The 27312-nt window shown below is 33.4% G+C and overlaps 1 protein-coding gene across 8 annotated transcripts in view; it reads left to right on the top strand.

Moving 5' to 3' along the window:
* ASPH (aspartate beta-hydroxylase) overlaps window positions 1–27312 on the top strand; it is a 110293-nt gene that overhangs the window by 23737 nt on the left and 59244 nt on the right. For 5 of the 8 annotated variants that reach the window (XM_083864273.1, XM_083864276.1, XM_083864277.1 and 2 more), the window contains 9 exons: window positions 15978–16067; window positions 17539–17613; window positions 18088–18249; window positions 19703–19762; window positions 21328–21384; window positions 21901–21945; window positions 22682–22717; window positions 25870–25908; window positions 27230–27271. In XM_083864273.1, the coding sequence (XP_083720399.1) occupies window positions 15978–16067; window positions 17539–17613; window positions 18088–18249; window positions 19703–19762; window positions 21328–21384; window positions 21901–21945; window positions 22682–22717; window positions 25870–25908; window positions 27230–27271 (606 nt within the window). Of the gene's footprint in view, window positions 1–1240; window positions 1970–8991; window positions 9037–11240; window positions 13749–15977; window positions 16068–17538; window positions 17614–18087; window positions 18250–19702; window positions 19763–21327; window positions 21385–21900; window positions 21946–22681; window positions 22718–25869; window positions 25909–27229; window positions 27272–27312 lie in introns of those variants that run through there. The other 3 variants (XM_083864274.1, XM_083864279.1, XM_083864280.1) reach the window with 3 other exon arrangements.

The raw sequence follows: 27312 nt of genomic DNA, 5'->3' as shown, positions 1-27312 counted from the left end.
TTCGTAATCTGCATGTGCAACATGTTCACTTAATTTTATGTTTCAACAATCTGTCTTCACCTTTAGCTCACTTTTCTGCTTGTCTTTTCAACACAAATGAAGGTTTGTTCTGGTTAGAAGTGGGGGAAATTCCTCCCTCTGCAGCTTTAAAGCGTACCAGTAATTGTTTGTTGTTGCCTGGTCATTCTGTTGTGCTTTTCCTAGAATGGAAAATTTGAAATGTTATTTAGAAACAACTGTAAAACAGTGATTTTAAATAAAAATACCAAACAATCCTAGGCACGACCAACCCAAAAACAGCACAGAAGAAAAGCATTAGGCATGGCTTATTTGCACTTTACAAATGCCATTTAGATCACTTGGTCTTGTAATATAAAATAGTAACTATTAGTTCCTAATATTAGAAACTTTAGCAGTGATGAGTTCAATCTTTGCAACTCTGGCCTTCTCTACTTTAGCTCTTTATCCTGCTTTAGATTTTCTATATTACAAAACTTATACCCTGTATTGGCTACCTATTCATTTTAATCTGGTGTTCTGTATATCCTCAGGTATGGAAATAATTCCCGAGGATCAAGTACCTCATATAGAAAATCTATCACAGAAAAAAATTATTGAGAAGCACATTTAAAAACCCAAACAAGCAAGCAAACTGCAAAATTACATGCCCTCAGCAATTAGAATCCTCACTTCTAAGCAAAATCAAAATTCTGCATGGATAAGAATGTTATACTTAACAGTGTGTCTGTGACAAGTTCGTTTATATACTCTTTGCTTTACATGTTCTTGGCCATCAGTTGCAAGCTCTCAAATTTGATCATGATGATTTAAAAAATAAAGAAAACAAATTGAGTGATTTTAAAGTAGTAGAAGATTACTGATATAAAAAAAATTGTCTAAAGGTAAATGCTGTGGCAGAAAACCTGAATATAAATGGGTTTAGTTTTAGGACTAGGAAGAAGGGAAAGCAAAGATACTGCCATTTTTTCTCTTTTTTTTTTTTAAAGTAAGATTCTGGCATAATATTTTGCATGTTTATTGCCCAAATTACAATCTGTATTGGAAAGAGTCAATTTTCTTAACATCCTTTTGTTTCCAAGTTAGCATTCCTTTAAAGACTTCTGTCTGTGACAAGAGATGTCTTTCACAGATCCTCCTTTTACAGTTTCCTCTTTCCACCTAACTGCTCTCTCTTTTTTCCCCTTCCCTCTCTCTCTCTCTTTCCTCTATTCTTGTATAGGCCTGACCAAAGATGGCAGTAATGAAAATATTGATTCCCTTGAGGAAGTCCTTAATATTTTAGCAGAGGAAAGCTCTGATTGGTTTTATGGCTTTCTCTCATTTCTCTATGATGTATTGACTCCTTTTGAAATACTAGAAGAAGAAGAGAGCGAAGCTGCAGATGATGTTGATGGTACGTCACAGAATGAAGGGGTTCAGGGAAAAAAGACTTGTGTTATTTTGGATTTACAGAACCAGTGACTGAAAGACTAATTTGATTGGCTTTCGAAAATATCCATGAAATCATCAATCTTAATATAGCAAGAATTTATGGCATTGAGGGGAACCTCCCAAATGGACACTAAATATTGAACTAAAGTTAGCCGTGCAATGCTGTTTCAGTAGTTGAAAGCCTTTCAATAATTTTTCCATTTTTGTGACAGGATGACAAATATTACACAGGTGTGTAAATATGTAGAATAAAACATGTATCTGTGGTTGTGTAGCTGGTTTCTGTATGTGCTTCAATTTGTGCATTTTGTGCACAAAACTTACAAAGCTTAAGTGTAATAATCTCTACTGTTAACCCTATAACATTTGTCTTTCTAGCAAACATTAACCGAAGCATTTTGTAACAGCCTTGATTATAAAGTATTCTAGCATGACTGCGTTTTGTAAATATGTATTTTTATGTTAATCCTTAATATAGATGTGACAATGATAATTCTCTTGTGAAATATAATTTTAATAAATAACTTATTTTGTGATTCACTGCTTTCTCAGATAGGTTCTTTTTACTTGTTCAAAGAAAAGCACTTAGTTTATAAGTGCTTGAAAATTCTACAGAAACATTTATTTCTAAGTTAGCTAATATCTAGTATTCAGAAGCTACTCTGTCATATGGCTTATTCCCTCTGATTTGTCTGTTTTCAAACCAAATCTTCAGTCATTTATTTAATATGACAATCACATCACAAGGGCTATTCCAAATTTCTTTTCGTTTTTAAGGTGGGCCTTCTGTGGATGGGAAGCTGTGATTATGTATTTCTAATGTAGTACTGAATATATTAAAGACTAATTGGAAATTAGAATTTAATGTCTTCTATTCCTTGAGAAATTGAAATATTTAATGTAATTTCGCAAATTGGAATCTCTTCTTGTGAGACTGTTTTATGACAGTTGTTCCAAAAATGCTTTCCATGTATGTGAATTCTGTCTGCTATCATGAAGTTACTGGCATAGAAAGGGCAGTTTATAATTGTGTCCTGCAGTTTGTATCAGGTATCAAAAGCTGAAACTGAGCTGTCCTTTTAAAACACAAATAATGTCCTCAAAGAAATTACTATTAAAATTGTATCAAATTGTTTTTTGTAATGCCTGCTTTGCTTAAGTTTGTATTGGTTTCCTAGATGAAGTTGATACTGAAGTTCAAACAGTAGTGATTGCAGGCTGAAATTTTAACTTCTTTTTAAAATAAATAAAATTTCACTTACTTTGGCATGCCATTTTTAAAGGAATTTAACATGCCTGTTTGAAAAAACTTCTAGTTCATCCAGAGTACTATATATTCTTTTAAAAGCAATAAAAATGTGCTAGTGTTAATCTAGTGAAATGTTGTGATGGGCTAATACTGTTGCTCAAGGTTTATGAATTAAATAGAGCCATGAGAGCATTCTTCCAAATATTATAAGAAAGCTAACAACATATAAATTTAATGGTTTTTAAAACAAGATATATGAGGTGTAAGACAAAGAAAAGAAAGAAACCCCTAAATATTACAAAAACAAATGCTAGTAGATCTGGAATATTACTGAGCAGTTTGTTAGCAAATGCAAGAAACTTGCAGTGTCTGAGATGTAGAAAATAAGTAAATTTGGGTTGTTTTGTTTTGTTTGAGAATTTTTTAAATCTTAATTTTAGAAGCAGATTTGAATTGGAAATAAGAGTTTCATCACTTGTTCTGGGATAATAATACCTCTCAGTGTTAATTAAAAAAAATATTATGGAACATTGAATTCCATTGTAGAGGCTTCAGTAATGGAACTAGATAGCTAGAAAGAGAAGGGAAGCATCTACTATAAGTATTCTATATAATGGAGTTTATACAAAATAGTTAAAAACCAGATAAACCAGAAATTTGGCAAGTGAAATTGAGGTGGATTGCTTGAATCACAAGAAAGCTACAAGTACTGAGATGGGTGATCAGTAAACAGTTTAATGTGGACTGCAGATATGAAATGCAGGCCAGCAGAGTTCTGATTTGATATCGTGCAACTTCCTTGTTGGTTTTATTAAGTGTGTAGGCATCTGCTTGAAAACAATTACAGTGGTAATGAGGCATTTGTCAGGGGAGAAAGGATGAAGGGTGGGTGCAAAGACTCGTGTAAGTGAAGAGCTTCGTAGGGTACTTAGTTTCTGGAAAATAATCTTCTCAGAAGTGTTCACTCTTGCCTGGGGTTGTTCCTGTTAACAATTGAACCCACACCTGTGGTGAGCAGAGCTCTCCAAACTCTCCAAAAGTTTGGGATGGAGGAGTTTGGTTTTCATGTATTCTATTAATTGCTGTGATTACAAGAAGAACTTGGCTAGTAAGGATGGTCATAAGATTTAATTGAATCTTTGGTTATAATAGCATGGCAGGCTTTTTTGTTTGTTTGTTCATTTGTTTTTAAAAAAGCATTTAACAGCAAAAAACGTTAAGCTGAGAATGATGTGCAAGTAAGCAAAGAAAACTGAACAATATCCCAATTTGCTTGTGAGTCTGCACAAATCGTTTGAAACTAATTGAAGAACTTGAACTAAATTTGTAGTTTGATTGTTTGTGACTATAAAAATACAGTCATTAGATTTATTTTTGAAGTATTTTTAAGGTGTGAAAGCCATAGTGTTATGCCTTCTATTATTTTAGAATAATCATTTCGGAAAGCAAGGCTTTCTCCTGCAGTTTCTAGTATGAGATTTTAAAATAGAAGAAAATTAGTAGCAAAATGGTTTTTTTATGTGGAAAGTATATTGTTTAAGTGATAGGAACTTGCTGGGTTTTATATCTGGCAAGGAATGAAACTTTACTGACTTTATATTAAATTGGATATGCGGTTTTCATTAGATACTCTCTTCATTAGATATTCCTTACAGTTAACTTATATTACATTTTCAGAGCTCCAGAAATAAATGTCTGTGACTAAAATTGTAGTCTTCCAGTTTGTCCAGCATTTTTAGAAATCTATGGGATGTTTTACTTTGTCATTTGTTGGTAAATGTTTGATATTTTAATTGTCAGTCTTCAAACAAAATACTGCATTAACCTTAGTAGCAAAGCTTTTGCTTGCTTTCTTGTGATACTAATGAAAAGAAATGTATAGGGGGAAAAAGCCCCCTTAATACCCGTACATCTGAAATGGCTAAAAACTTATGAAAGCTTTGAACCCCAGATTTCTGTGACCACCTTCAGCAGTATTTAATTTGAAAATAAAAGAGTGTTATGTGGCAGAGAGAAATCACAATGCTCATAATGTATAGAATAACTTTGAATTGAAGAGAATAAAGAGTACATTGTTTACATATCTGTGAAACTTCTTATTGCAAAAATTTTTTGCCAATATTTCTCCCCTGCCCCCTTTAAAACATTTGCATTATTAGTCTCAATTGACTGGATATAGAAGAAATCAAATTTTTATAACAGTTATTGGTACAGGTTGCATTTAGATGGCAGCATAGAAGAAGAATATATTGAAGCATTAGAAAGATTTAAATTTCATTTCATGGTCAAATGGGAAAGGTAAAACCCACCTGTATTGTGAATGCAATTTAAGAGCTAGGGAAAGCTGTTGTGTACAGATCGGTCATTTTGGAAAGATGATAGATTAAGTATTGTCTTTCTCAGGATTAGTTAGGATGTATGTCTGAAGATGAGGCTGATAAAGGCAAGATTTTCTTGTTGGTTTCTTACGTCTGCTCATACAAGATGCAGCATAAACATCTGTGGCTTCAGAAAACGAAAATGCTTTCTACCACATGTATCTGATCTGATCTGGAATTTTCTTCTGACATTAGGCAGTTAAATAAGCAAGAGATATTAAAGCAACATATGAAGAATATACTGGAGTTGGATGTTTTGTTTTTTCGAGGGGGTTTTATGCTATTTGTATGAATTAAAAACTTGCACTAGGAGAGTTACAGGCTTTGGTAAGACAAGTGCTCTGAACTCAGTTTAAGGTAAGTGGATGTTAGCTTTCTGTCAGTAAACTAATTTTGTTTAGCAGATGACCTCGTATATCTAATATAGCATATTATAAATGCACAATCACAGTAATAATTATGTGCAAGGGGATATACAAACAATCATAATTTTTTCTGACTTGCAGTTCTTCTGGAAAAGGAAAATTAAAAGGGGAGAAAAAAGTGTTAATAATGATTTTGGCTTACGGATTTGTATTTCTTCTTTTGGTATTGGAATTTTAGCATCTTTTGCTAATTTTCTGTGTGGTTAAGGAGTTCATGGAACAACATAAATTAAGGCAAGAGTCTGAACACCAGCCCTAGTGTTTTATAACTTGACACTTTATATTCTGTTATCCAGGCTCTGCATAAATTGCAGAAGGGTAGCAAGTGCTGTTTCTCAGCTGCTTAGTGCTAACCTGCTCATGTGCTTTCTACAGTAGTAGATGCAAAGTAGCCTCTCCCTTTTTCATGTCTAAGTGGATAAACCACCTTAATTAGCTTACATTTGTTACCTGATGCTGCAGGTTAAAAATGTTTATGCAGGTAGAGGTTGTGGAGAAATTGACTTACAGGAATTTTTTCACATGGCAAAGCCTTTTGTCTAGCAAGGCTATAAAATTTCTCAGGACTATTAAGTAAATAAAATAGTATTTGCACATGCCAGGTTGCACAATATATGGTTAAAGATGAGAATGTTATTTGTCAACATCTGGGAAATTGCTGAAAAATTGAGAGCTTTTTGCCTATTATTTTTGTTTTGCAATGCTTATCTTTCTAAATAAAAAATAGTATTTCTATATTTTTCTTCTGATGCTTAAGTTCTAAACCTGTGCTCTCACTTGAAGGTTGTTAATGAAGAATGTTCTTGAAGGTTTTTATGGAGAAAAATAGAGGAAATGACTGGACTTTGTTGCAGAATAAGAATGCTTTGTAATATTCCTGAGCTTCTAAGGATCAGTTAAGATAGCATGTTGAGCACCTTTAGGCACTATATGAAAAAAAAAAACCACATTGAGAGGAGTATTTAATTTATAGAATGACTATGTAAAGCAGTTATTTAAAAAATATTGAAAACCTATCCACTTATGTTAACTTTGAACTCAACTTTTTAATTAACTAGCTCCAATGGTAGTCATTTCTTACATTCCATTATACCCTCATTTGATGTTATAAATTGTATATTTTCTTTTTTGCATTGTTAGCATTGGACATTTATAATGTGGGATTGAATGAAAAAAAGAAGGAACTTTAAAACTAGCTCAAAACAAGTGTGAAGCCACTTTAATTAGATTTCAGAATAAGAGTCCACAAGTTCAACTACATGATTTATAGAATTCTGCACATTTGTTTGTGTGCCCCTGTGCTGTAAGAGCCTAAGTCTTTGCCATGAATTCCCTTAGGTGCCAGATTTGTCACTTGCTCTGGACATTGTTATCTTGGAAAACATGGTGATTTGCACCCATCTTGCTTCAGCCTAATTGGGGGTGACAAGTAAGACTTCCCTGTGCTGTAGGGATTTCCCCTTGTAGGGATCATGTCCAGGTGGAAGTCAGGATGCAGCAGGATTTCCGTCTTGTGATTATTGCATAATACTAATGTCTTAAAATACATTATTTTACATACTTTCCTTGTGAACAAGCCTATTAATAATCTGTTAAAATTTACGTGATTTATGTAATTATGTCACAAATTGATAATTTGCTGAGAACTTTAGTGCTATTAATTTCATAAAAGCAGATTGAAATAAAATTACTGCTTGTCTGAATATTTAACAAGTGAAATAACAGTAATCAGTGAACAAGGTATTTTGTAATCTTTCAACATTGTGCATATATATTTAAAAATTATTTGAAATATCTGTATGAAGGGTTTTGTGTGTATACTGATACTTGTAAAATTTTACAGTTTTCCTTGTCAACACATGCTTTTAAGTGTATCTTAAAATATTCAATAATGTTTAATTTTAATATGAAAAGAGGGGAGGAGCTGGAAATTTAAGTATGGCTTTGTGCAACTTTTCTGAGCACTTTTTATTTTCATTGATAATGTAAATGAAAGTTGGAGTCTTTTTCCTTTTATGAAAAAATGTTAACTTATTCTTCCATGCACTGCTTAGAAATAGTAAGCCTAATAATTACTTTAGTCAAGTTAGAGCTCTGGACTTCAGCAATGGTGGTAATCTATGGGGGAAGAGCTTGAAAAGACTCATATCCCAAGTATGAGTTTATGAGGAAATTAATCTAAAGCCTGTATTTTTACTTGACTAACCCTTTTTAAAACAATTTTGGCCATAATGTCAACACTTGATATTTTGAAAATGTGTAGTATAGAAATTCAAATCAAGGTGACTACAATGACTTTAATGGCTACATTCTTTAAATTATCGATATAATTTTTTAGTATAGGCTAACAGAATATTGTTTGTTTTTTCAGATTAAGTGTTGATATATGACACAGTTTAGGTAGATATTGTTTTCTGGAAACCTAAGCTCATGGTGCAGATGTTCAGCTTAGGTGTTTTGTATGTCTGAATGAGAAGCCTAGTGTTAAGACATGGGACTATCTCTTCTTGTTTAGTATGAGTTTAAAAATACAAAGTTACTATATTTTTTTCAGGTTTTCTTTACTTTCTAGTTGGCTTTTTGGTAGCAACCTACATGATTTTTGTGGTTAAAATTGCAGTTTGTGGGATTTAACTCCTAATCCACAGCATCATGATAGTGATAATCCAGTCTCGTCTAATAGTATTAAAAAGATGAAGCTAAATATTATTTGTATTTTTGGAAAGGCTTTTGCCTTTATGCCTCATGTGTTACTAGCTATAAAGTACAGTCAAAAGGCTGGCTGCTCTCAGTTTGTTAGCTACAATGGGAAAAGAAGACAGCACCTGATTTTGAAGAATAAGGTTTATTTTTTAAAATAAAAATCCTAACAGTCTTATGTAATGTCCGGAGTAATGCAGTAAGTATTTTAACTCTAATGAAATGGGAACTGCTTTTGGATCTGAGCAATATCTTTACCAAAACATTTATTTTCCTTTGGATAGAGAAAAAAATATTTGTTGCAATTTATTGTAAGAAAACAGTCAATTTATATACTCTGCAATACTTGTGTACTTAAAGGCCTTTTGAGTTAACATGTTTATAAAATATTTACGAAATTTTATAGAAATATATATTAGTGCATTTGAGAGGGAACTGACAAATCCTTTGCAGAGAAATCAGAGAGGGTGTTGGTTATAATTATATGGCAGCACTTGTCTGGAGAGAACTGAGCAATCTCCAGGTTAAGACACTTCACAAGTAGCATGCATCTAGAATGTGGTACTTTTCTTTGATTAGTTAGTCTTTCTTACCAGTACTTGTCATGGTCCTGCAACTGACGTTGCTTTATTCTTAATGAGTTAATATTCTGTATTTTTCTGTAGCATTCTAGTGTGCTATGTAAAGTGAACTTTTTGCATAACATGGCAGGTTGGGAAATTTCATGTCAAGTTTATTAAGCATCACAAATATGTTCATAACCTATTTCCATTTTGCAACTAATTAGGTGAGGAGCCAGGAGGGGTAGCCAAGAAAAAAACTAAACTCAAAGGTATTTTTAATGTTCTTTTTCATGCGGAACTTTATGCAGATAATGATGTATGAAATGCATGTGCATTACAAATACCAACTGTGGGTTATAATGTTTACTAATGCTAGCTATGTTGGCTAAATATTTTCTAATGGTGCAGCAAACTATTGTTCTTGCAATTTTTCAGTATTTTTTTTTTACTACTGATTGAAATTTAGTGGCAATGCGAGTGCTTTCCTAACTAGAGATTATATTTCATTTGTGTGGATATTTTTTACAACAGATGTCTTGTTTGGATTGTAAGTAGTTTATGATAACCTGATGTTCTGCATGTTTTAAAGTATGATTTTGCTTTGTGTGAAATCCTCTTTGTTATCATCCATGAATTCATTAGAATTCATTATTACTATATTTTGTTTGGACTCAAGTGCCTTAATTCTTCTGAGGCTGTACTTTAATAGTTTCACCTATTTTTTTTTTTTTCCTGTGGGAGTTGAAATTTAGGCAAAGTTCAATAACGTCCCCTTTAATATTATTCATGGGATTGATTGCAACATTTTCTAAAAGCTTAGTGTGGGATAGTTTGCAACCAGTTTATGCCATATATTTATTTATAATTACATTGCTGTATGAACAGGTCATAGTGTTGAAGACAATAAAAGCTAATTAGCCTTAGCAAACACCAAGGTACCAGATGTACTTCAAGTACTTAGCTTTTTATATCTGCTTGGTTATCTCCAGGCAGCATGAGGCTATGGGAACAGTCTCTATGTTACATTAACGACATACAGACTGAAAGGTGCTTTTTTCTAGCAGTATATGAAAAAGCATGCTGTTCACCATACAAACCTTCATGAGGAAAAAAGTGTATTTGCTGAGGAAAGCTTGCTGCTCGTTTCAGTGAGACTTTCCTCAGCATTTTGCATCAAATTGAAATTTTTAGCATATGTTCCATCTTGTGCTTTGGTATAACTTAGTCGTAAACTGCACGTTTCCAAGAATGTAATAAATGTCACTTAGCAATTCTTTCCCCAGTTTTTGATTATTTTTCAATGTTTGATATAAGAATAAAGAAATGGCATATTTCAAACTTTTTGTGTCAAAAACCATTTGGAAGGAAATATAATGTCATTCCTTTTAGACTGAGATATGTAATTGCATTGTTCACTCAACAGAAATGTTACACAGTGGCTAGAGATAGTTCTGCTTTTTTGCCTCAGCAGACTGCAGTTTCTCTCAAAAGTCTGAATAAAAATAAGAGCTGATTATTTGTAAAAGTCAATATCAATTTCTTAATAATGTGGGAGTATTAATTTCAAAATTAAATGTAAATACTGCATACAGATTTAATAGAAAAATATGTGAATTTTATTAACTCAAAAATTCCTTATTCTGGAGAATTCTACTGGTACTGACAAATATTTTCAAAACTATGACAAAACGGAAGTAAATATTGAACATAAAACATAGTGAACATAAATTTCAAGGGTTCTGTTCTGATTGTTTTATGACATATTATCTGTATATATACCCTGTCACAGCCAAATGTGAATTGAAGTAGAGAAAAGAACCACAAGAGACACAGCTCCAAAAGTAAAACAAAGAAAAAAATGTTACTGATAACTGCAAAGCAAAGTTGTAAGGACCAATTTACAATTATTGCTTTGATTTCACTGAGTTTAGTCTAACCCAGTTAACTTTTTTGGGCTTAATTCAACAGGACATTGCTGTTTCTTCTTACTTGCATTTCTCAATACATACTTCAGTTATCTTTTTTAAGTCTTTGCTTAATATGAGGAAAATATCAGTAAAACGTTGTATTATCAGTTTGTGTAATAACGTTTACAACTGTTACGCTGTTGTCAAAGGTTCAAAATTTATTGTGATTTTCATACTCACAGGCAAAAGTGGTTTTAGCATTCTGCAGAAGTTAGCATTAAGATAATAGAGGCATGGTTTTCTCTAGATTAACGCTTCATTTGGATGCAGCTGCAGTATAAGCCAAGGTTATTCACTGGCTGCATGGTGTGAGACATTCCTAGAAGTCAAAACTAATTTCTTTAAATTGCTTAAAGCTTAGGAGTTAATTATACTAGTTAACATCTAACAAACATTAAATAATAATTTGATCAAGGCTTTTACATGGTTGTTCATAAGATGTTTTTTGGCCTAAGACTGGTTCTCTCATTGAACATTTCCTCTTTTTTAAATGAAAAACTAAAAAGTAAAAGAAGCTATTAAAGAATCACTCAAGAAATTAAGGGAGAAGCAGGAATCCAAGAAGGAGGAAAATGAAGAAGAGAAAAAGAAAACCAGGAAAGGAAAAGATGCTACTGATCGAAAGGACAAGAAAGCTGGTGATACGAATAAATTAAAGAAAGATTCTGACAAGGCTAAAAAAGACAGAGGAAAGGAAAAAGGCCAAGACAAAAGTACAAAATCCAAGGAGACTACAAAAAAGTCAGCCAGTGAAAAGGATGGCACTGTTCAGGTGGGAAAAGACAAAGAAACAAAAAAGGTAGTTAAAAGCCAATCCAAGGAAGACAAGAAAGAAAAGAAATGAACAAGAGTTCCTGTTCTGCTAATGAGGAACAGACCTCAAGAATGTAAAATTCAGCACATTTATCTGAACATGGCAAATATGGCAATAAGAAAATAATGTTTTCTGGAAATAAGTGTGAACAAAGGCTATATATAATATTTTTTTTAAAAACTGTTCAGTGTGTACTGGTATTGTAAACACAAAGCAGACATGTCTGCTATGAAACACAAGTATGTACATAGGTTAATGTGCCTGGCTACCAATGTGTATTGAAAACATTCAAATGTCAAATGGATGCCAGTTACTTCAAGTCTACTCTAAATATGGTTTTGAGTTTTTGTGGGTTTTTTTTTTTCTTCCTTGTTTACTTGTATTTGCTTGATGTGGAGAAGAAAGGTTAATGTTCTATATGAAATGCAAGTTTTAAAGCAACATTAACAGGTTTATCTGGACACATGTAGTGGAAACTCATAAAATATTTCTATTTCACAGAAACAACCAAGAGGAGCATTAATGGACTGTAGTGTCATAGGAACTAAACAAATAAATGTAACTTACTCTCTGCCAAACTTTTTCCCTAAGGAAACTATTTTTTTCCTGAGAAAACTATTTTGTACACAAATAGTCAAATCAACCTGAGTGTTGCACTTTATCATGAGACCCCCAGGGTATACTCAATCAAAATGTTCCTACATTTTTTTGTCTTTTGGTCCCATGACAATATGTTTCTGCTTTTTTTCCCATTCCCTATTTATTGAATTATTTTATTTCTCTATATTTGTGTTGGAAAGCTTGATTCATTATAACTTTTTATTTAACTGTGTCCTGATTTTTTTCCAAGTTTGCCAACCTTTTGGTAATAAATACTGATGAAAATTAGGCCACCTATTTAATCACTGATAAGTATTATTGTATTCCAGTACATTTAAGATGTGATATGCTAGTACTATTCTATTCTGGTTAAACTTGTTTAGAGAGCAGCTTATATATTTTTGCAGCTATTTTCTTCTTCAACACTTTTAAGTGCATGATGCTTCTATAAGGAAAATCTTGTCTTAGTTTGTTCTTACAGCTTCTGTATTTTTAGCATCAAGGAAGGATTTATCCAGCAGTCTCATTAGAATAAATAAAGTTGCAAAATGTTTCTGGCAGAGGTAATAGAGAGATTTCAGAATGAATCTATGAATGAATCTATGGTTGCTTTAAAGTTTATTTAGAAATTAATATTTTCCAAATAAATTTGAAAGCAAGTATAATGCATGGAATGGCACAATATAATTACACAGAATTCAGAACAAAATTTGTAATGGAAGTTTAAGATTAATTCTTGGTGTACTGTTTCAAGAAAACAAAACTGAGAAGGGAAATTGAGAATGAATATATATATGAATGCGGATGGTAATTTAAGATTGAAGTCCTAAAGGTTAATTCTGTTTGTGGTTTTGCTAAAAAATTTGTTTATAACAGTTGGCAATACACTTCCCTCAGCTGTTGCATACGTAGGTCTGCATCATGCTTTGATCCCTAGAGTTACAAGATATAATAATAAGGTTAAATGTGATTTTATTTCTTTTTTAGAGAAAATGAAATATTCAAATAGTTGTGAAAAATAGTTCAAATTAAAGCTGTAGGAAACAGTATAGTATCTGAAGATTCTGGCTGTGATAATTAACAGAGATGATCTATTCTGAGGTATTTTATAAATATTTACAAATTCATGAAGCGGGAGGGAAGGGATGTACATTGTGAACGTTACAGTGTCTAGCAAAAAATATGAAAGAATGAAGATCTAATAAATGCACTTCCATAATGAACATTCTCTGTTAGGTTTTGGTGATGATAGATATATTTATTCAACTTTGCTCCGTTCAGTGTTAAAATGCATATTTGGCCAGAGGAACATTCAAATCACAGTTCTCAAGGATGGTGGCACAATGGTATAATGCACATCACTTTTTATTTTCTCCCGTAATGTGACAGAACTTTTAACTGTGTGGGAATGAAATTTGAAATTAATTGCTGTTCTCATTAACATATTGTATTTATGACCCAAAGGTTATGGGGTTCTGGAAAAGTTGGGTTGTTTTATTTTTTCCTTTCCAAAGAAAATTTTATTTGAGCAGCACTCCAGGCTATACAGACAGCCACAAAATAAAGTATTTTTGCTCCAGAGATCTGTTGTGTTGTTGTATATCTCTATGAAATTAAGCTTAATGCACCAAGTTACTACATAAGCTCAAAAAATGCACCAGACAAGTAAAAGCTAAATGGAATTCTAATAAACAGAAGAGAAAATGATCTTACAAAAAATAAATTACTTAGTATATTACATACTTGACAAGAATTGAATAGAAACCAATGTTAACCATGATAGATGTGTATAAAAAGCTTGATGGTCAAGTTGAGAAATGTGCAAGTGAAACAAAGACACCCTCTTGTTCTTTCCTTCTTTCCTGTTAAATACTCATAGTGCTTGGTGGGTATGGAATATTGGCTGTATTTTGAAGTGCTTTGCATTAATTTCTTTTTCATGAGGCAGAATATGTGGTTGTCTGGAACTGAACATGTGGGTTATTGAGCATATGAAGACTTATTTGAAACAGTGTGTGTGTGTAAAGTAACTGAATGGAGTTTGTGAAGGCAATGTGGCTGTTTCCATGCTTATGGATTCTGACATGTGAGAGAGTGGTTAATATGAGTTATTGGTTTTGTTGCCATCCTAAGATGATTGTAGAAGGAAGTAACTTCTTACTCTTGTAGCCATTAATATTCCTGCAGGAAAAGGTGAATGTCGTAATAATATTTTTTTAATATTCTACATGGGTGTTTTTTTAATGACAGAAGAAAATTGGCCAGAAAGTAAGTGTAAATTTGGTATTTTTCTTCTAGCTTCTTATTTTGACTCTGAAGTGGTAGACTCTTAGTTACACTGCTTTTGGAAACAGCCTAACTACCTATTTTCAAATAAATTGAATTTAAATAATTTAAAAAGATAGACTTAATTCTGTTATCCTGTAACCATTACTTGAAATAAATACATGTTTTTCTCACAATGCATAAAATAATATCTCTCTACACAAATTTGGTTTGAGATATACTAATCCAATTTGTGTTGAGATATGTTTGACTCCAATAGAAATGTAATTACTATTTTTTTAATTGTACTTTATTGAAATATAATATTTATCCACTTAATAGTTGCTTTTACAAGATTGCTGATACTACAGGAGTATTCATTATAGTTTAGCCTCTGCTTTTTTACATACTGTCTTTTCTATTGATTTCCATGTATACAGCTGTTGACCAAGTAGTTTGCTGTGGGCGGTGGTGTGTGTTGAGCAGGGAGTCTTATCTTAATTGACCTTGGATGTAGGATTGTAGGCAAATGCCATTTGGAAGGGACTTTGGGAGATCCTTATTCCAATATCCTGCTCAAAACAGGATTGTTTCAGAGGAATGACCAGGTTGCTCTGGCCATTTTCTAGTGTGATCTTTCAAACCTCCGAAGATGGGAAAGACAGCCTCTCTGGGTAGTCTTTTCCATTGATTTCATTGTCCTTGTAGTGGGGGAGGCTTGTGGGTACATGAGTTTTTTCTTATACCCCGTCTGAACCTCTTGTAAAAGTCTTGCTTGAACCCACCTAAAGGAGAGTTGAGAGGAGAATTAGTCTAATACCAACAATATTCTTGAGCATAGGGTGTCTTAAGATGTGACATGATCTGTCACAGCTATATCTTTATCTCCTGCCACGAAGATGGTGTTGATCATTACATTTATTGGTTGCTTTCTTTTCATCATATCTTGATCTAGAAAGAGACTTGGTATAGATGGTCAGGATCTTAGTGGTAAAATTGCATCAATCATACTTTTTCTATAGTCTTTTAGTTGTCAAAACAAACTAATCTTAATCAAGTCTTCTAAGATGTAACACATGAATTTAAAATAACTCTTCTCATTCTGAGCAGCTATTTCATAAAGTTCAAATAAGTTCTTCTTTTATAAAACCTATAAAATTGATCATATGAAGCACTTTTTTGCCCAAATTGAAAACAGAGTTTGCTGCCTATTTTTTTACTGTTGAGAATACCATAGTCATTTGTTCAGTTACTTTGAAATAAAGGCAAGTGCTTAAATTTCTGTCCCTTTTTACCTCCTTGTTGTATGTTCGTCTTCCAAACATCTTTTTTTACTATCTGAATACACTTTAGCATTTATATGTATCACTGTATATTATGACAGCCCTGTATTTGTGATTGTTCGAATGCATTTTTGGAGAGTTGCAATTTAATTGAAACATTTTTTGGAGAGTTGCAATTTAATTGAAACATCAGTTGCAATTTAATTGAAAGAACTTTCTTATTTTATAAATGAATCAGTTCCAAAAGGGCATAAAGTTAACTTTATAACTGAAAAATGCAGGCCTTAAAGAAAGATCTGTCCCAGCACAGCCAACATCACCAGAATCTGAGGAGACTGACCAGCCTGCTGAAAAGTCGTATGTCGAATCAGGTAAGACCTTTCATGAATTGTAGGCAAAACAAAAGACATGATGCTTCATTTGAATTATAATTCTGTATCATTAACGTGCAACTCTTTTATAAATTTTGTGTTGCTTATCTACTGAAGTTTGTTTAACAGGAATCACTGTTTATAACTTCGTATAAATCACTGACCATGAAAAGTGTAAAATTTCATGGTTACCATTGTAGCCATATCACATTAGAATAACTTTCTGATGATGTATGGTTGTGGTTAAGTGTGACTTCCAACTGTATATCCAGCCAGAATAACAGCAGATTCTTCACCTTAACAAATAAAACCCTCTCAAAAACCAACTTAGTAAGATAATAAAGTACTCACTTTTCCACTAAAGCTACTAGTAGATAACAAATACAATAAATGGAGCTCCTAGTGTTAAAAAAAATATTAAAACCCTATAGTATTAGTAGAATGTATTAGAATTAAGAAGGATTCAAGAGAAAATATTTTACATGCCACATTTCACGTATGTGATTTGCATTAGTGTTATTCAGAGACTACCTGTTTTTTTCCTCTTTATTGAAGAGGCTTATCCTATGTGATGTTTATGTGAACCTTAGTACATAAACATACAAATACAGAGCATATGGCCAGTGGAATCTATGGAATATAGATTTTGTTTTAAAAGACTTGCATTACTTTTGTTGGGACATCATTTATAAAATGTATCAAGATAGGGTTTCCTAGTTGGGTGGGTTTTTTGGTGTGTGTGTGTGTGTGGTTCTTGTGGGACCATTTTTCATACTATTTTGGATCTTTATTTGAAAATGCAGCTATTATCTGGTTTAGAGCTTTTTTGTCAGATGTATCATTATAGGGTTTCCCAATGTTAATTTCAGGACATTTGTATGAAGACAACACTTCATACAAATTCCTATTATGTCCTGGGCTGGTGTGTTAGATGGCAATCACTTGTCCATGAAACTAGTTTGTGATTTCTCCTGGCAATTTGTAGTGGAACAAGACATTGATATTGTAATGTTAGTATCTATTTTCCCTGTTTATGAAGTTGACAGGACCCTACTTCTGCAACTCACATTTTGTTGTCAAATATGACTTGTTAGTGCTGCTGCCTAAATTGTAGGACAATAGTGTTAGCAAATTAATTCCTTAGAAGAGAGTTCTTGGTTTGAATAGTTACCTTAAGTTGTTACTATCTCTGGAAAAAATATGTGCAAAAAATGCTGTGTAGATAAATTCTTCCAATTCATCTTCAGATGGACGAATCTGAGGTGATTGTTGCAATACTTTATGTATTGGAGATTAAGCAAGACAAAGTTGTTTTTCTAATTGTGTGAGTTACATAGGTTCAGCAGGTCAGTCTTGGGAACTTTGTGAAAGGGATTAAGAACATGGAGCCTACTAAAAGCTGCAAGCCTTGAGTTAATGTTTAAATTTTGCCTTTTGCTCTTACCTTCACTGCAATTTATAATCCTTTTAGAGCACAAGATTGCTGATGTAGAATTGGAAGAGGAAATTCAACCTGTTCTTCATGAAGCTCTCCATTCCCAGCCTGGTAATGCATTAACACTTAGAAATCACTGAAGAGTTTGTAAATACTGCCATAGGCTAGATGAATCTCAAAGTCTGGTTTTGGTATGCACTTAAAGTGCTTTTGCCTGCACAGTACATTCAAATCAACTCATTTGTCATTTTCAAGAAAATTCAGTCCCCAAATCCTAAAACTGTGTCTTCTTATCCAGACTTGTTTGGCAGTAATAGCTCAAATCAGTCGTTTAACAAAAGCTTCCTCAAAACACTGTGTAGAAATCAGGAGTGGACAGAGCAGAGTTGGCCTTTACTGGGATCAAAGAAGGTCCTGCCAAGTTTGGTTTATAATGCTGGTCTGTGCAGATAAGAGTTCTGTCACTCCCCATTCCCTTTGGAGACTAGTTGGAACGCACAAAGGGTGTACCGAAGACTGAATATTTGCTGGTAATATAATATACCAGAGGAAATTTATTCACTAACAATCTGCATTATTGATTAGGAGAGAGACATGAAGACATAGATGAAAGTGTAAGTGACCAATGGCAAGTAAAGGAAGAAATACATGGAGAAACTTTTGAAGCTCCTGCAACAGATGACATGCTCAGAGAATTTGAGAATGAAATTCCAGAAGCATATGAGACACCAGACTCAGTTCAAAAAGGTATCTGAATGACTAAATATGTTTAAAAACAAATTTACAAAAGAAAACCCAACCCAGACAAATGAAAATAGGTGTCATTAAAACCTGGCCTTGTAATTTCTACTTAAAAAAGAGCCCTAGCAAGTGACAACTACAGCATTATTTAGTAAATAAATATATTTGAAGTCAAAATGGGATATTTTAATGCTATGTGTTTTGGAATCCAGGTAACCATATATTATTAATTACTACTCTATGGGCTTTCAACAAAATTAATCTGTGTTCGAAATATACATGTCTCTCCCCAACAGAGCCATGAATGTAATCATATTGAATGGTTTTGGTTGAAAGGGACTTTAAGGATCACCTAGTTCTAACCCTTTTGACATGAAGGACACCTTTCACTAGACCAGATTACTCAGAGCCCCATCTAGCCTAGCCTTGAACACTTTCAGTGATGAGGCATTCACAGCTTCTCTGGCCAGCATGTTCCAGTGCTTCATCACCCTCACAGTGAAGAATTTTTATTTTATATCTAAACCTGTCCCCTTTCAGTTTAAAGCAAAAACCCCTTTCCTATCTCTACATGCCTTTGTAAAAAGTCCCTCTTCAGCTTCTTTGTCCCCCTAGGATACTGAAAGGCTGCAATTAGGTCATCCCAGAGTGTTTTTTTTCTCCAGGCTGAACCCCAGTTCTCAGCCTTTACTCACACCTCTGGAGAGGCATTCCACATCGTCTTTCATCTACCAGCACCCAAGTGCTTCTTGGTGTGGCTGTTCTCAATCTGTTCATCCCCCATTAATAAAACCTGTATGGAGTCTGCTTCTGGACTTTTTGGTTTATTAAACTAAATTTTAAAGTTTATTAACACAGTATGTTCTATACTTTATTCTCATTCTTTATTCTTTATTCTCATTTGTACTGCTGAAAATTTTACCTACTTCTTAATATCTCTTGATACCTTTTGATAAAACCCATATAATTGGTGTCATCTAAAAGTTTTGATTGCTGGAAGTGCACTGAGATTCTTTCTTCACAACCAAAGTGACTCTTCAGTCTGGATCTATTATACCTCCTTGGATCGGTATCTCTCTTACTCATCCACAGCACAAATCAAAGTAGGAGACTAGAGGAGAAATTCAAATTCTGTTTACTTGAAATCTTTGCAGTTAAGAAGGAAAAGTAAATATTTTCTTCTTTCCTCCAATTTCTTCAGAAATTTCTGTGGAGAGTCCTCTTTTTTGAGGAAATGTTTATAGAGTTTATTCATACATAAATTCTCAATATTGTATATAAATAAAATAGTAACATTTTTTTCAGCCTATATATGCATATCCTGCTGCCATTAGGAGAAATTTTCTTAGAATTTCACTTAGGAGTATTACTGTTCTTACATAATATCTGTTAGAGGGTTTGTGGTGTTGCTTGTTGATTTAAAAATGTTTAAATTTATGCAAATGTATTTGTTTCTCAGATGCTGATCCCATGGTGGATGATGTTGGAGCAGTGGAGTCTGAATCATATGAAATTCCAGGTATCTTTTTGATTTTCCATACTCAGTAATAATGGCTTTCTGCCTCAATTTAACAAATTATATGAGAAAGAAAAATAGAAAAGGGTAGAGTGGTTTAGAAATACGTGATTTTGAATTTGGGTTTTTTTCTCTCAATAACTAGTTGTTGTTGTCTTGGACATTTTTACTTTGGGATAACTGTATCATACTTGCTATTGAAAATCTTCATTACAAATAACAGGTGACAAGTAAAACTGAAACTTTGCTTTCATTGGTGCAAACTGTTTCTATTTACTATGTGTTTCTGGCTGTTGTGTATGACTGGGGCCTGGGTAGGCAAGTGGTCTATGATTGTACAGTCTAAAAAAGTGAGAATGAGATTAATTGCTTATATTATCTTCATACAGTCTATAATACTAAGGTTCTTCTAGATTATTTTTCTTGGCATTAGGAGCATCCAGTTTTTTGTACCTTTCCTTCAGGACTCTTAGTTTCTTTGTCGCTGACTCTGCTATCAGAGAGTGAGTCAGTGCCAGGGATGTAATTCTGAACTGCCCTTGTTCTGTCTTTCTGCACATCTTAATTCATCTTGAAAGCTTTTTGAAATTTGGCTTGGACTAATCCTATTACTTTATAGTCATCTTCGTGTTATGCTTGGTATCACGTACAATGGCATTAGCTCATCTTTCCCATTATGAAGAAGCATTAAGTGGATATTGCAGTTTCCTTACTGTCTGATAAGTATTTTCTTCAGGATTCTAACAATGTTTCTTTACAGTATGGGCAGTCTCTTGCATTTACATTAGATACTGATTTCTGTTTGTGCTAGGCTTCCTATGTTTGACTCAGTGTTAGCTCTAGACTTTGCAGTTTTGTTTGGTGTCACAGATGTGACAGAAGAATAGTTTTATTTGTTTGATACAGCTAAAACTGTTTATTCCAAACTGTGTGGGGGATTACTGTTTTAGAATCCAAGCTATTATACTTCCAAAGTAAAAGGTAAAGTTACTTTACCTTCAGTACTGTGTTTTCTCAGATGTGTCACAGTGAGTATATTAACAACATCTAAAAGAATTGTAGTTATAGAGGAAAATAATCCTCAAATTTAGCCAGGTAGTGAGGTAAATTGCTCTAAATCTGAGATACCAGAAGGGAAGTACATATTTGCAAGGTTAGTTTCTGGTTCATATCTTGTCTTCTAATGATCCATCACCAAGTGAGCTCTCCTGCACATTAGTAACGGAGATACTTTGCAGTTTTGGAGATAAAGAATGTTTATATTTTTTATTCATATTAGAAAAAAAATTAACAAATATTGTTGGAGACTAATGGCTCTCATTGCTCTAGTTTTCCTACAGAACATATAGCAGAAGGCTGGAAGAGAGAGTGCCCCCAACACCTTCCATTAGATTGCCATATGTCAAGTTGCAAATGTCAGTTTGTAAAGTTTTAGTTTTTCAGTTTTCAGCTAAGAAGCTACATTCAGCCATTGACAGACTCATGGATACAGGTTAAAGCAATGAAATGTTAAACATATTTCATATTTTTAATTTCAAGATATTTATTTGTTCATATTTAATTTACAGCCTTAGATGAGTATGTTGCGGATTTGGAAGAGAGAGTAAGTTATCCAGACACTCCAGGTTTGTAAATTTTCATTGCTTCAAATGATGATATAGTCACACTTTTTAAAATGTGCTACAAAGTGATGTGTCATATTGACTGTGTCTTCACAGTTTTCTTTTCAAATGATTTTTAGATAGTTTCAAGTAGGCCTGACTGTTATGCCACTGTTACCATATCATTTGTAACCATAACACTCCATGAATCCAATCTACAAATGTTTACATAAATATTTTGTTCTGTCAGGAGTTTCCCAGTCCAATTAATGGATTGATTACCCATCACCTACTTATATTCCTAACTTTGAGCTTAAATACAAATATGCATAAACTTATTGTACTCTGTGTTTTATGGTGTAGTTCGTGAATTTTATAATTCAGCTGTCACTTTCAAATAAAATATTGTAGTGTTAAGTGAGTATGATTATTTATTTCATTTTTGAGCTAAATATGTGACCTTTTTAAGCTCTCTTGTGTTATGTAGCTGCTGCATGAAAATTCAATTGGAATATAAAATATTAAATATTTCTATTCAAGGTGACTCTGAGGTAATGCCAGAAGATGCTATGGAACATTACACAGGTACAGTCCAAAGTCTTCCTTCTTGTTATTGAAGAGTCATTGAATTTTGGCCCCAAACCAAGACAGCTACAGACACAAAAATCCCCCCAAACAAACAAACAAAGCAAACCATAACAACACACAACACCCAAGACTTTGGAACTCCTAGGTATTATTCTTTCAGCATCTAAATCAAAAATGTAGACATAATAACTTCTTAATGTCAGCCAAATAGGCAGAATAATATTTTGAGGGTTGAATTTCCAGGAGGGTGGATATTGGTATTTTAAATTGTATAGAAGTGTTTCTGTGGATAAAAAAGAATTAAAATATGCCAGAGATGTTGCAGTTAGTGTGATGTCAAGAAGAAAGTAGTATCTCTATGTATTTTTAAAAGCAAGTAAGCCATAAAACAAGTAGATGCCAAAATTACACTGTAGAAGTTAGCTGTATATAGAAATGATTCATAAATAGTTCAGATTCAAAATATTTATGAACTCTATAAGAAAGCCTGCTGATATTGCTTTCTTTTTTTAAGTCTATCCTTTGATGCCAGAAAATCAATGAGTTCTTCTCACAGGATCTTTTCGAAATCTTCACCTTTGCACTCTTATTAAATTTATTACAATGTAAACGTCTATAGTTTCAAAATTTTTTTTGATCAGAATAAACTTGACACTGTATTGTATTAATTGTGTGTCTTTAATGTCTTAAAATTCCATGAATTTTCCTGCCCATTTTCTTTTTCTTTAAACAGAGGATAGAGTGCATGAAGATTATAGTGAAGACCAAGGTATGACAGCTGCTATATTTTGTGGAATTACAGTATCAAAATCTTTCATTAATATGCAAGTGGAATTACTTTGTTTTAAAATTTCCTATGCTGCCACGTTACTTTTCAAGTTGTCAGCTAAGGTTTTGGGTTGTTTTATGTTCAACCCTCCCCTGTGTTTGTAATCAGTAAATCAATCAATCTTTTAACACTGGTCCAAGTATAGGGTAATACTCTACAGTATTACTGTACTCTAATGCGTGGATACCCATTATACTCCCATAGTGGTCTTCTTTGCCATAGTTTGTTCATGTGTGGAATAGGAACACTGAAGGCTTTGCCATGCCTTTTTCCTTGTGAAACCCTGGCCAGGTCAGATGTGATTTGTTGCATCTGTTTAGCTCAGTATCGCCTTTTCGTCTTGTCTGCCACTACCAGTTCTTTGGGAATTACCCTCTTTTCATTTGATTTGGTTGATGATTTGCTAATGGTTGCTGAGACCAAATCGAAAAGTAAACGAGAAGAATCATAGTCACAGCCTTGAAACAAAGTTGTGTGGTTGTGATTCCTGTTGTGATATCCTTCTGGAGATTACCACACTTCAGAATAGTTAAACATATCTTCAAGGCACTCTTGTTTATTTTACATGTTTATGTAACCTGAGCAAAGGACAGGGTTTCTTAACTTCAAAATATTTACAACAGAAAACCTTGAGGCTCATTCTTTTGTTATCAGGAGGTAAATTCCAACATCCTTCTTTGGGATAGATGTTAAAATTCCATTGAAAGACTCTCAGTGGCTCAAAGATATATTTTAGTCCTTAGCCTGTGTCTTTCTCAGTCTGCAGAAAATAATTATTTGCCTCAGTTATGGTGCCTTTGGCAAAATGTCTCAGCTTTAATAGGATAGAAAAGCAAGAGACTAAGTTTTTCCTAGGGCTCATTTTTTACTTGCCTTTCCAGCAGATAGTTATTTTATGATCAGTTCCTAGTCAAGAATCACTTCTGTTTCTCACACCTAGATATGAAGTGCAACTTCTAGTCTTTGCTTTTCATGCTCTTTCATATGCAGTGGTTACACACACAGTAAATACTCCATGCCCTTGTGAAGAGACATCTATATCTGCTTTTTGACTAAGTTGATCTGGGAGGTTACAAAGTAAATTGCATCAGCCTTTTTTTAAAATCAATTCCAAAATCTTTTAATATTCTGCAGTCTCTTCTGGCACCCCAGCACAGTAATAGTGAATCACTGTATTTTGTGAGTCATTCATTTACTTCAGGAAGGAATGATTTCATGTGCAGTTGCCTCTCTGTACTGCAGTGAGAGTTTTAAATAGTATCAAATAAAACCCCCTACTCTTTCTTTATTCTTGCCAGTCATCTGATTGGGATGATAAGGAGAATAGGAACTTCCATGCTTCTTTTCAAAAGGAAATTCTAAGGTAGCATGTGACTGTCAAAAAAAAATATTATTATTGGTTATTAAATTGCCAGGCTTCTTTATGTAGTAAATTATTCCCACAGTTCAACATAATCAGTGGCAAACTGCTTTCCTCTTGATAAAATTTGCCTTTCCCCAACATAATTTAACCTTGCTTTCAAGTTCCACCTTGAAGGCATTCTAGTCGTGAGAGAAAGTACAATGCGTCCTTTGTAATTTTTAGAGGAATTACATTTCAGAGCTCCAGCCTGGAGCAGTGTAGAAGAAAAAGACCAGTGAAATGAGGCTGCCTTTCTGTCACACACCATTTTTTCCTTCTCAGTTCAGTCTGAGTTCAGTCCATGGAGTTTCAGGGCACGTTCATGTTCGTGTGCTAGACACCATTTTAGCAGTTGTACCTGTTTTTCATTCTTTTGTCTCTAGGCCTATCTTTTGACATGGTTTCAGTTGGATTGAAAGTGAAACAGATTTACTTTGGTTTTGGAGAAGAGCAATTTTGGCTCTGTTTTTCTAAAGTCAAAGAATGGTTGGAGGCCAATGTGGAGATTTAGATTCTCTCAAATGTAAAACTTGTGGTTTGGGCTCCAAAACTGCAGTTGAACCCCACAAGAAGATTTACATTAAAACCTTCATACACAATTGTGAAATCAACAGAAGTATAGGCTTTGAGTCAATTTATCTTCCTCATTTCTATCACATGTTTCCCCTCTTCTGGTGAAATATTTTCTCCAATCCTGCTGCTTTTTAGAGTTCTCAAAGCCAAAGACAGTGCAAGATGATTGCTGGCCAGAGCAGTCCAATTTTTTGTGACTCTTGCTTTGTGAGGCTTGGTTCTTAATTCAGATCAGGAACTGCTCCAATAGGATTGCTGTAATCACATCACTGAGGTTATTGCTAAGCTAAAAATTCTGTAGTGGAAATAAGTGCCTATGGTGGAGTGAATGATCATAGAACATGGAATACATCAGTTATTGCTCATAACTTCCAGTTTTATGAAGAATTTCCTACAGTTTGTAGCCATGAAGCTAGAGAAAGAAAGCAAGTTTGAGATTTTCATTAGAAAGAAGGAGTTCTGGATGTTTTTTTAAGGATATTCTCTAAGAACTCTTTCTTGAAGGAGTGTGAGGAGGGCCACACAACCATTAGTACGTGAGATACAACAATAATATAAAGGTGGTTGGTTGGTTTTTTGGTGGTTTTTTTAATGTGATGTAAATAACCTTTTATTTATAACTATTTAACCTGAATGAACCTTGAACGTTTTTAGTCTAAAATTCACAAGAAGTGTGTATTGAAAATTCAGACACGGGATAGCATTTTATGTATTTTCAGACATTATCTAAAATAAATAATGAACATTCTTGACCTAGTTCTTCTTCAGAATTACAATATTAGACTGTCTATGCAAAGATTAAGAATGTAGGAGAATTATAGCAACTGTACAAAATGATGGATTTGTTGTAATTGTTTTCAACACTTCATCTGTGTGATAGAAAGTCTTGAAATTTCAGCTATATGTACACATATGAATTGGGGTTTTTCTTAATTTAGAATTTTTTCTACAAGCTCCAGAAAGGGTTCATATATATTTTCAGGTCTCCAAACTAGGGGAAGTTTTTTTTAAGGCCTCTGCTTTTGTCATTAAATAAGTGAACTGTATGCTTAACCAAATTTTTAGAATACTTTGTGTATATCAACCACCCAGGAAACTTATTTTTCTTTCCTTTCAGAATCAAGACATGAAAAGCAGACTGAGACTCAATATACAGGTATATACCTATATGTGTATATATATACACACAAAATATTTTAGGCAAACTTAATCTTGCTGTTTATATATATATTGAAGTACATAATCTGTGTGACCTTCATTCATGTCCTTGCCAGTTATAGCAAAAGTTCTTTACAGTCTGTATTATTATAAAGTTAGATTTTTGACTATGAACTTAGAAACTTTCTTTTAATATGCTGTTCTTGAGGATTCATCTTTAAAGTCTCAGGTGACACAGACTGGAGTGTCTAAGGCTTTTAATGGACAGCTGGACCACAGTAGTTCATCACAGAGACTGCTCCTTGCAGAGAACACTGCTTATAACCTTTGCAACCAGTGTGTAAAATCATTCCAAATGTAGGCTGTCAGTACTAGCTCTGCTTTGATGCTCATGCATTTGTCTAATTAGTAGAAGCAATTACAAATTATTTATCTGCAGTATTCTCTCTGGGTTCTGTATACTTTGTTGTCTTGAAATGCCAGCTCTTTTGAGAGTCATCTCAGACAGCTGCCTGAAAAATCCCCACAATCATTTAGTTTAGAAGGAAGTTGAGAAATTCTCTAGTGTGAATAAATTGTGTCTGTTTTGTCACCTTTGCCATCATAATCTTAGGAGGACAATCAAAGGAATTAAAAAGTGCCATATTAAGAGAAAACAAAAATAATTTTTTTTTTCTGTAGAATCCATAATTTAAGTTGTCGAATTTCTTTGCTGTGCTTCAGGAGGAGAATTAGGACTTACAAATGAATTGCATGTTTATCCAAATGAAAAAACTTTTAAACCTCATAGGTATGCATTTTTTGGTTGGTTTTCACTATGTCTAGCAGATGGAGTTGATGCTGCAAAAGAGGAAAGTGGGAGTACTTCAATGTATTTAGAAAGATTAAGAACTGGTTTTAAAATTTCAGTTATTGTGTCATAATCCAAAGAGCAATTGTTGAAAAGGTACAATTTTGAAGTAACTAGCTGATGAATAAAAGACCTATTAACAGGAAAGAATATTTAAGATGTATTTTCCCCCCCTGGAATTCATCAAAGTATCTGTTTATTAATAGCAGGTAAACGTGTATGTGCTAGCTGTGTTCTTTTGTGTAGTATGTAAGTTCCGTCACTTGAGAGCTTGACTTCACTATTGCTCTGAATTGAATGTTTTCTTAGCTACTGAGAACCTTTCAAAGGGGGTGAATGAAGTCGTGGGCCATCACAAATTTTATATTTGTGATTTTAGTGTTTTGATGAAATATATACATTTAAAAAACAGACGTTAAAAAAACAAAAAGAAAGTTGATTGTACACTTTTTCCTTTTTATACTTATAGAGGAAATTAATGAAGATTTTGATATTGCTAAAGACCTCTCAGGTATGAAATTTTATAGTTTTTAAAAACTTTTTTTTACATTT

The sequence above is a fragment of the Zosterops lateralis genome (assembly GCF_965231275.1).
Source record: "Zosterops lateralis genome assembly, chromosome: 1".
NCBI classification, from domain to species: domain Eukaryota; kingdom Metazoa; phylum Chordata; class Aves; order Passeriformes; family Zosteropidae; genus Zosterops; species Zosterops lateralis.
Note: the sequence above shows the minus strand (reverse complement) of the source record. Positions and strands in the feature narration are given on the sequence as shown.